General features: G+C 23.4%; 4 protein-coding genes across 4 annotated transcripts; 2 read left to right on the top strand and 2 right to left on the bottom strand.

Annotated features, from left to right (window-relative positions):
- The first annotated feature begins 947 nt into the window (after positions 1–947).
- Positions 948–1,541, top strand: EHI_200980 (uncharacterized protein). Its single transcript, XM_643235.2, has one exon. The coding sequence runs from the start codon at positions 963–965 to the stop codon at positions 1,521–1,523; it is 561 nt and encodes a 186-aa protein (XP_648327.1). The 5' UTR covers positions 948–962; the 3' UTR covers positions 1,524–1,541.
- Positions 1,542–1,589: 48 nt separating this feature from the next.
- EHI_200970 (uncharacterized protein) lies at positions 1,590–2,756 on the bottom strand (the record flags this gene model as incomplete). The annotated part of the gene is made up of 1 exon (XM_643236.1): positions 1,590–2,756. One exon carries the CDS (start codon positions 2,754–2,756, stop codon positions 1,590–1,592), a length of 1,167 nt encoding a protein of 388 aa, XP_648328.1.
- A 344-nt stretch (positions 2,757–3,100) lies between these two features.
- EHI_200960 (uncharacterized protein) lies at positions 3,101–5,029 on the top strand (the record flags this gene model as incomplete). Its single annotated transcript, XM_643237.1, has 3 exons — positions 3,101–3,763; positions 3,826–3,958; positions 4,020–5,029. 3 exons carry the CDS (start codon positions 3,101–3,103, stop codon positions 5,027–5,029), a joined length of 1,806 nt encoding a protein of 601 aa, XP_648329.1.
- Positions 5,030–6,355: 1,326 nt separating this feature from the next.
- Positions 6,356–7,516, bottom strand: EHI_200950 (uncharacterized protein; the record flags this gene model as incomplete). Its single annotated transcript, XM_643238.1, has 1 exon — positions 6,356–7,516. One exon carries the CDS (start codon positions 7,514–7,516, stop codon positions 6,356–6,358), a length of 1,161 nt encoding a protein of 386 aa, XP_648330.1.
- Between the last annotated feature and the right edge of the window lie 3,023 nt (positions 7,517–10,539).

Genomic DNA, 10,539 nt, shown 5'->3' with positions numbered 1-10,539 from the left:
ATTTAATTTCATCATTAAAAACATAACTAAAGATAATCCAATCAATTAGTTTGAATAAATAATTTTAAATATAAATTAATAATTTATTCAATCTACTGAATATTGTTTTTTCCTTTAATTCAAACTTATTAATTTGTTTGTTAAAATAAAGATAAATAAATGAAAATATTTTTGAAACAGTTATTGGGTTTAACTGTTTGTATTATAAAAATAGTTATTGAATGAGATACAACTACATACTAAATGAGTGATGAATGAGTTTAATTGTATTTGTTATTTCTTCTTTAAATTTTATGTTTTAACATTTTTATATTTAAATACAGAAAATCCTTTTTATGAAACTATTAAAGAATTATAACTTATTTTTTTTTATAATTGTTTTTAATGTCTTAAAAGAAATAAACTTTATACTTTTTAAATATTGTTTTTGTTTTATGAAGAATTATATTTAACGTTGAAATATATGTTCTTTTTGTTGATGATTCTTTTATAATAAAGAAATAGTGAAAATTCAATTAAAAGAAATATTATAGTCTTTTGGTTAAGGAATTTCTACTGTTTGTTCTTATTAAAACGACTGAATATTTATTGTTGAGATTGATTTGGGTTTTGAACAAATTGAATAGAATATCCACCAGTATTAGGATCTTGCTGAACATTAAAGTTGTCGGTTGATAATCCAAAAAACCCAAGGACTGAATTTCCAAGAGTTTTCATTTGACCTAACATTTCATCTAATTGTTGTTGTTGTTCTGGTGTTAATTCTTCTTTTTTATTTTGTTGCTGATGATTTAAATCTTCTTGATTTTGTTGCTGATGATTTAAATCTTCTTGATTTGATTGTATCTGAAGGTTATTTTCCATGATGAACAGTAAATTATTGTTATTGAGTTCTAATAAAACCAAAAAATGAAAATAATAGAAAAAATAATGAACTTATTTATTTTAATCAACTTTTCATTATGGATACAATCAAAAGTGGATGGTCGAGTCTTAAAAGAACGGTTCGTTCTAAAGTAAATGGACCACAACAAGAAGATGATTATTTCTCAGAAAGTTGGTTTGATACATTGGTTGGAGGTGAAGACCAATCATGTTTTTCATATTTCAAACTTCCTTTTAAAGTACGAATTTCAATAATATGTATACTTGTGCTCTTTGGTGTAATTAGTCTTTTCTTGAGTTTTACATTCATTTTACTTCCAATGAAATTTGCTAAATTATTTACTGTTGGGAATATACTAATTTTACTTTCAACATTCTTTTTAAGAAGTATTTCTAGTCAAATTAAATCATTAATTTCTGATATTCCCAAGTTAATTGCATTTGTTATCTATTTAGTCTCTATTGCTCTTGTTCTCTTTTGTGCTTTAAAGCTAAAATCTACTCTATTAACACTTCCTTGTGTAGTATTAGAAGTTGTGGCATTACTGTGGTATTTATTCTCATATCTTCCATATGGGCAAGAAATGCTTAAAACCTGTTTCTCTGGTTGTTGGTCATGTTGTGTTCATTCTAATTGAAAAGGTATTTTATCTTTACAAGTTTACATTATTATGAAACAAATAAAAATAAAATACAGTAAACAATCAATGAAAAATTGAACATAATGGAAGTTTTTCAAAGGATAATGTATCAATAACTTCTTCCATGTTCAATAATTCTTCTTTTTGTGTTTTTTTAGCTTTTAGTAAACTGTCAATACGATGAAACCGGCTTGTTTGTTCTGGAGTTGAGTAATTAGTTTGGGCCTTATAAAATCTTTGAAAGTCAAAGTCATCTACTAGAGAAGTGTTTAGTAATCCTATTTTTTTATGTAGATAGGATGAGTCCATTATATAAGAAGAGTTTTGAGTGTTTCGTTCAAAGATTTTTAATGGTTCATGATCATTATTTGTGTCATTTTCTTTAACTATTCTTGCTGGAACAAAAGATGATGTTAATAATTCATTTTCATTTTTTTCATCTAACAACTGGTTTCTATTAAAGGATTTAGTACTATTAGGACTGTCTGTGTTAATAATGTCTTTTGATTCAAGTCCTTTAGAAACTATGTCATAATCCATTCTAATGAAAGAAAGCCTTCTTTCTCTTTTTAAAAGTTGAGAATTTTCAGTGTTAGTAGTGATAGGGACGTTATATTCTTTTTGACTTTCTTTCCTTTGAAGCTCAAACATTACAATTAACCCTCTTGAGTTTTGTGTAAATAATTTTGACATAGCAATCTGCAAAGATGTGTTTTGTTGAATAATTTGTTGTGTTAAAGTAACTTGATTCGGTAATATACAGTCATGAAACAAATAGTGTTGTTGTAGTTTTTTAATAATTTGAAGACACTTTGGAGAAGGTAATTGGTCTACAACAATTTTATCAAGAAGAACATCCCATTCTTGAGAAAAGAAATAATCTTTTATAATTTCTTTAATGATATGTTTAGGGCAGGATAAAGGAAGAAATAAAACTTTCTTTTCATATAGTTTTTGATAAAAACCAGTTTGGGTTTTTATGAAATTCATCACTTGGGCACTATCTCTAATTTTAGGAAATTTAATATATACAGAAATCTGTTCATCCTTCATCATTTTAAATGGTAATACAACACAATATTCAAACTCACTCCATGAAAGATTTTTACTTTGTTCAATGACAAAGCTTATATACTCTTTGATAACTGGTTTCCATTTCTGGTTTTTTATTTTATCAATAGTCTTATTTAAATAAAGAATAGTTTCCTCATTGACCGATGGATCACTCATTCTGCAACAAAGTTTTATTATTTCAATTATTTTTTGTTATGTTAAACTAATTAAAGTTTTCTTTTAGTTATCAATTAGTTAATCAATCATTTTTACTATAACTAAAAATAGCTACTTCTTTTTTTAAAAAAATATTTCTTAAAAATGATTTTATTTTGTTATATATCACTTAATTTTTCTTTTGATTTAAATATATCTTATAGATGGTATATTTGTTATAAATGAACTATATGAAAGAAAAATAAGTATTTTATGAAACCTCTGATTCTGGCTATTCTCTATAAAAAGTGAGTTTATTGCAGAAAATAAAAATCTCCCAAAACAGAAAAAAGAAATTAAAGTCTATGAACACAGAATCTAATGACACTTCTCTTGTTGAAAAATTTTCCATTGAAGGAAGTGAGTCAACGTCTCAAGTCTCTTTGAAAGATATAAAAAATGATAAAGATCATATATCTTCTGTAATTGGGTATGTCAAACAGTCAAATACTTCTATTATATCATTATTTAATGGCTATCCTAGATGGTGTTCTCTTGACACTTCTAATAACACATTAAGTGATGCAATTGCTAATATTGGTGAGTCTTGTAGAAGGTGGTGTTTTTTACGTATTAACATGGTATCTACTGTTCCAGAATCATTTTATCAAAAGTATTTATTATATCTTTCATTACCTTTAGTCCCAAGACCACCACCATATTCCTTTTCAACATTCTTACCAGATCCTAGAAAATCTGATATTATTAGAATAGGGAATATCTCATTACAACGTACAGCACTACATAAAAATCCACTTGGAATTAATGACATTCATCCTCCATTTTCACGTTCATGGAAAACTTATGTAAAGAAAGGAATTGGATTAAATTATCAACGAATGTTTTTTGTCAAATATACAGGAATAGAGTCTTTTATAAGAGAACATCCCGATTATTATCTTTCTAGTGTTTTACATTCTTTTGGAGGTTGTTGTCCACCAAATACTATTTTATCATTTCCTTTTACTGTTTGTTAATTTTTGTGATTACAATATATAAAGACATAATTTTAATTTGATTAATTATTTAGTATAATGGTATATTTCATATTAAAGAACATCCACTATTAGAAGAAAGAGCACTTTCTTCCATTGGTTTTATTCTTAGTATTCTTTCTATTCATAATCCAAATATTACTTTCTGTCCTATATTACCAAATATTCGTTTGACTTTTATTTTTTTTATTTATTTGGTAGTAGTATAATTTTTATTCATTTTTTTTAGTTGGAATTGTTGCTTCATGTTGTACATTAGATGAAACATTATGTTTTGGTCAAGCATTACTAACTCATTCATCACAGTCTAATAATTTATTACCATTACATCCAGTTGATTACGTATTAATTCAAGATAGTTTAATTGATACGTTAAAATCATATTTCCCAAATAAATCACAAATAATAAATGCATTATCAGTAAATACATTTCTTAAATACTATACTAATTTTATGGTAGGATATGTTTCTTATGGAGCATTATTTTGTATTCTTGATCAATTTTTAGTGTCTGGAATAAAAACAATAACTCGATATATTCTTGCTGCTGCAAAAGTTGCAGAAGATATTTTAAATTGTGCTGAAACAACTGATGAGTTTGTTTCAGTATTAAATTATGTTTTATTGGCATATCCAGACCCATCTATTTTAATGAAAAACGCATTAAAAATTGATTTAACAACAATTCCATTAAACCAACCATCACAAGATCGACATTCATTTACACCATTAAAAATGAATATTAATACATCTGTTATAGAATATTCAACATTAGAACTTATTTGGCAACATATCCCAGTGCATAGAAGAGTATTAGAACCAAATATTGTATTTAATTCATCTATTGATGGTGTATCGTTTAATCATATGTATAATAAAGTAAGAAAATATCAACCCTTATTATTTGTATTAAAAACAGAACAAGGGATAGTAGGAATGTTTTTATCTCATTCATTATTATTAGGTTCTGCTCCTTATTTTGGTAATGGAGAGGATTTCTTATTTAAAATTGACCTAAATAAAATTCTTCACACTTATCACTGGACTGAAAAAAATTCCCTTTTTTGTTCTACAAAAAATGAAAATCTTTTCTTCGGTGGTGGGGGAGAAGGTCCTGCTCTTTTAGTTAAAAAAAATTTTACTGTCTCTTCTTATTCTTCTGAAACTTTTGGTAACCCTCGTTTATTCGATAAGGTTAATCTTCCTATTGTTTGTCTTGAAATATTTACAATGGGTTGATTGAAATAATTATCATTTCTCATTTGTTATTTTATTTATTCTTTTTTATAATAAATTCGTATTGAGGCTCAAAAGGTGGAATGTCAGAAACACAACACAAACATTAAAATATATCAAAATATTGTTTTATTATTTATTTTCTGGTTGTGTTGTTACCTTAGTTTAGAAAATATCTTACTTAATAGTACATGAATGACAATGTTTATTAATGAAAATGGAATATCATTTAAGAGAATAAAGTGTGAGTAAATTATAAAGAAAGAATTATGAATGAGTTGTTATGACACAAATATTTGATAATACAACAAACATAATAAAGAAACAAAGAATGTAAGAAGATAAAAACAAAACAACAGAAAGAATAAAGCAATGATATATTCAACATAAATAAGAAAATAAAGAATGAAGAAAATAACAACTAATAACAAGAAATAACAAGATAAAAGACGAATAAATAATAAGTTAATAATGTTTGAAAAAACTTAATTTCTATAAAAATAAAAACTATGAAAAAATAAAATACTCATTTCTCAATATGATGAAATACGAAATATCGAGTAATTCATAACTCATTTCTATCTGTTTATATTTAACATCTTTTTCAATTGTGTTTTATTATGTCTTCTTTAATATTCTTTCAGTTTTGATTATTTTTTTCTTTATGTTCATTTTCTTAGTCTTTCTAATTCTTCTTCTTAATCTTCTACTATTTTAATGTAAATATTGATTTATTTATTATTTTAATTGTATTTCTATCAACTCATCTTTATTATTCATATTTTTATTATTAATTTATTTTATTTTGCTGAATCTTTTGTTTGAATAACGAAGATCATTCAATTATAAATGTATTTTTAAGAATAATGAATTTGAGATGTATTGTTAAATTTCATTCATTATTTCATAATCAAATTAAAGTTTTTATTTTATTTCTATTTCTTTTCATTATAATATTCATGGATAATATTTCTTTAATAACGATAATAATAAATTAAATTTCATTGTATTTAATGAACGTTTTGTTTTTATTTAATTTGTACTTAATATTTTGAAATTGTGCACAAATCATTTATTTTTCAATCATAATATAAATTAATTTTCATTCTTACTATTACCATAACCATCTTCTTTATTTATTTAATTTTTTATTTATTGACTATTTATATCATTATTCAATTTATTTTTATTTAATACACAAGTCATAATGAATGAATTTTAATAATTGATATATTTTATTTGAACTTGAATCATATTTACAAAATGATGTAATTCATATTTCATTTATTACCATAATAATAAAATGATGTTATTGATAATTAAAGTCAATTAAAATAACAAAGTTAGAGTGATTGTAGAGAGAAGAATGAAAATAGTTGAGACATTATCCATATTATGATGTTCATTTTGTTCATCATTGATATTATTTGATTTATCATCTGTTTTATTTTCAGAATTAGTATTTGTGGTATTATGCTTTTCTTCTGAAGTTGTTTGTTGTTTTTCATTTGAACTATTCTTTCCATTTTGTTCACTGTTAGTTTTTGTATTTTCTTTTGAATCAGTTTTGCTATCTGTTGTATTTTCATTTTGTCCCTTTGTTTGTTTACCATCTTCCCCATCCTTTGGTTTTTGTCCAGATTCTTTTCCTGTTCCATCTGTGACTTTTTCACTTTCTTCAGTTTTACTACCTTTTCCATCTTCTTTAGTAGATGTTCCATCTGTTGGTACATCGTTTTTTCCATTTGTTGGGGTTACATTATTTCCTTCACCTGTTGGTCTATCTGTTGTTCCTTGTCCATCTTGTGTGGTAGCTGTTGTAGATTCCCCTTTTCCACTATCTTTTCCTGACCCAGTTGTTGTTTGTTCATTTTGGTTTATACTCTCTTCTTGTCCATTTGTTGGTTTTGGACTTTTCCCTGATCCTTCAGGACTATCTCCCTGTTTATTTTTATCTGCATTGTTTCCATTTGATGAGTCTGTTTGTTTATTTGACGACGTTGAACTGGCTGAATTTGTTGAACCTTCCGTATTTGCTGGAGTTGCCTCACTTTGTCCATTACTTGGACTGATTGTTCCTGATTCACTGGTTGGGTTTTGGTTAACTTTTGATTCTGGATGTGTTACAGTAGATTCTGGATTATTATGTGTGTCTGTTCCTTGTGTTGGTACATTTGTTGTGCTTGTTGTTTGTGTTTCAGTGTTTGGTGTCACTATTTTTGTTTCTTTTTGTTCTCCAGAATCATTGGAGTTTTTTGGTGATACATCTTGTTTTGTTTGTATGTTTTGTGCTTCTGTTGATTCATGGGTTAATGTCATAGTTGGTTCTTGTGACACTTCACCTTTTAATTGTATATTATATCCATTATACATTCTTTTGTGTTGTTTTGGTTCTATTTGTATATGTGTTACTTCTCTATTTCTTTCTTCTTTATTATTAATACTTTCTGTTCCACTTGTAATTACAATAATCAATAGAAATATAAGCATTGAATGAAATATATTTCAATTCTTCTCTTTAAATATGTTTCTTCATTTCCTATGATTATCTTTTACTTTCATTTTATTTCTCAATGACTCAATCATTTTATTCTTCATTTCATCATATTATTGTGTTTTGCAATTCATTAATAAATAGAATGAAATGAAATATTAAATTAAAACTCATTTCATTTTTGTAAGTCATTCAACAAAATTGAATAAATATGAAATTTAATAAAATAAACTATAAATAATAATAACAACAATAAATGAAATGAATAATAATTTCAATTCATAATTCAAATCATTATTATTTTAAGAATATATTCATCATTTATTGATTGTTCATTTTAATTTATAATTATATTATTATTTCTTTATAATATTAGTTTATTTCTGTTGTTTTATTATGGATGTTATTATTCTATATTTGTGATTTATTATTCTTTGTTATTTTATGTTGTTTCTATCAATTGAAATGTGTTATTATAATAAAATATTATTATTTCTTCTTTATTCTCTTAATTCATTTCTTTATTGTTCACATTTCATTTCTTATAGAAAATAAAATGATAAAAGTATAATTAAGACATTATTAATTTGAATAAATGGGAATCAAACATTATTTAAATATAATATCATCATTATGTAATATATTAATTATATTTATTCTTTTATCTTCTTTATGCTCATCGTTTTCATTCATCAATCTTTTATTTTATCATTTAATGATGTTGTTAATATATAAGTTATTCTATTACAGTATAAATCATAAAATATTTTTTATTTGTTAGATATAAAATATATAACCAATTAAGTTAATGATTATAATTTTATTTACAACAAATCTTTTTGAATTGAAGAGAATTATAAAAACAGTAAACAACTCATAATATTTAGTGATAACGATTGAATAAATAGTATCAAAAAAAATAAAATATATTAAAAATGGATAAAATGAAATAATAATATACTATAAACATCATAGTAATAATTTAACAATCAATGAACATAATTCACACTAATAAATTAATGAAGTTGAAATAATTTAAGAATAATTAATGAATAATTTTAAAGATTACTAAAGAATAAAAAAGAAAATATGATGATGATGAGATTAAATCATAAATATGATAAGTTCAAATCATTAAACATAATATAAAAAGAAGAATAAGAAAGTAAATAAAGAAATAAAAGAAATAGAAAGACAATACAAATAAAGAATGATAAAAAGAAGATTTGAAAATATAATAGTGAAATATTTTAAATTAAGAAATAAAGAAAAAGAAATAAAGAAAAAGAAAAGGGATATATAACAATAAAAAATCCAAAAATAAAAGAGAAGGAAAATAAAATCAAATAAACAAGAAGTGGCTGTAGTTTTACGTGTAAAACACTTATTTGTAATTTAATAAATATGAAATACTAAGTTAAATTAATAAGAGTCGTAGGATCGAAACCTGCCAGTCGCCAACATTTTTTTAAATTAATGAAAAAAAGATATTAATTACAATAAACATAAATAACAAATTTAAACAAAATAGTTTAATGATAGAACTAACTTCTAAATATTAGATTAATTAAATCAAATGTTAATAGGTTTATCTTCATAATTTCTACATTTTAACTCATTATTTATTAAATTGTTGGTTCTTGTTGGTTGTTGGTTGTTATATTTTATATTTCATTTTATTCTTCTATTTCTTATTTATTTCATCATTATATCTTCTTATAAAATTATGTAATTCCTATTTCATTATTTATCATTACATTAATTCTTTTCTTTCTTGAATTTTAATCCAATTCTTTTTTATTTCTATTCTATTTCTATTCTATTTCTATTTATTTCTCTATCTTATTTTAATTCTCTTTCATTGTTCTTTTAATTATCTTGAATATTCATTTAAATGTTTTGGATTAAAATGAAATCTTTCATCATTTCTATTAATTCTTCTATTTCATATTTCTATTTTAATACTATCATTTATATCATTAACATATATTGATGTCTTCATTATTTCTTTATATCTTATTTCTTTATTCTTTTCTTTTATATCTCATTGACAGTATTATTAAAACTGTGTTTAATAAAATTATGAATTTCTGTTTAATTAAATAATCCTGGTTTTGAAAGGCATTAACATTATTGATTGTTCTTGAGAATACAACAAATGAGAAGAAACAGAAGAAATATAACTAATTTGAATGAATAGTTTACAAAAATCTTCATTTAATGGGATAATATTATTTAGATTTAATTTGTTAATTTATCATTGAAATAATTCACTCTTCATTATTTCATTTTCTAGTTCATTTCTTCAACAAGATTGTATCAATTTATTTCATTCATATTTCAGTCACTTTTATTAATATTCATGTTCTTTTGTTGATAATTAATAAACAAATAAAAAGAGAATAAATCAATAAAATAGAAGATGAATGAGAAATTAAAAGATACAAAAGTGAAAAATATATAGATACGAAAGAATAAAAAATAAAAGAAGGAATAAAATCAACCAAAAGTGAAATAAATCCAGAATAGTTCTATGAAGAAGTAGAAGAAATTGAAATATAAAAGATAAATGGTTAATAATAAATATACAACCAGATCACAATATAAATGATAGAGATGAATAGAGAATATATACAATGATGAAATTAAATAATAAAGAAATAATAAATAACATATAGAAAAAAAGAAGAATAATAAATGAATAAACATAAGTAAGAAATCTAATAGATATAAAAGATGATATTAAGATATGCAAATAATAATAAAGTAAAATGATAAGAAGAAATAAAAAGAATAGAAAGAAGAAATAATTATAGAATAATAAAATCATAAATTACTCATAACACTTTATTTCCATTATTTTAATTAACTGAAGATTATATGTATCTTATCATGGCAACGAAAAAAAGCAAATAATTGAAAAAGAAGAGAATGAATGATATAAAAGAATAATAGAAAGTAAAAAGTAGATGAAGATGAAGAAAGAATAAAAGTAGAAAGTAGAGAATATAAAAAGAAA

The sequence above is a fragment of the Entamoeba histolytica genome, genomic scaffold, assembly GCF_000208925.1.
Source record: "Entamoeba histolytica HM-1:IMSS scf_1104750519311 genomic scaffold, whole genome shotgun sequence".
Lineage (NCBI taxonomy): Eukaryota > Evosea > Mastigamoebida > Endamoebidae > Entamoeba > Entamoeba histolytica.
Note: the sequence above shows the minus strand (reverse complement) of the source record. Positions and strands in the feature narration are given on the sequence as shown.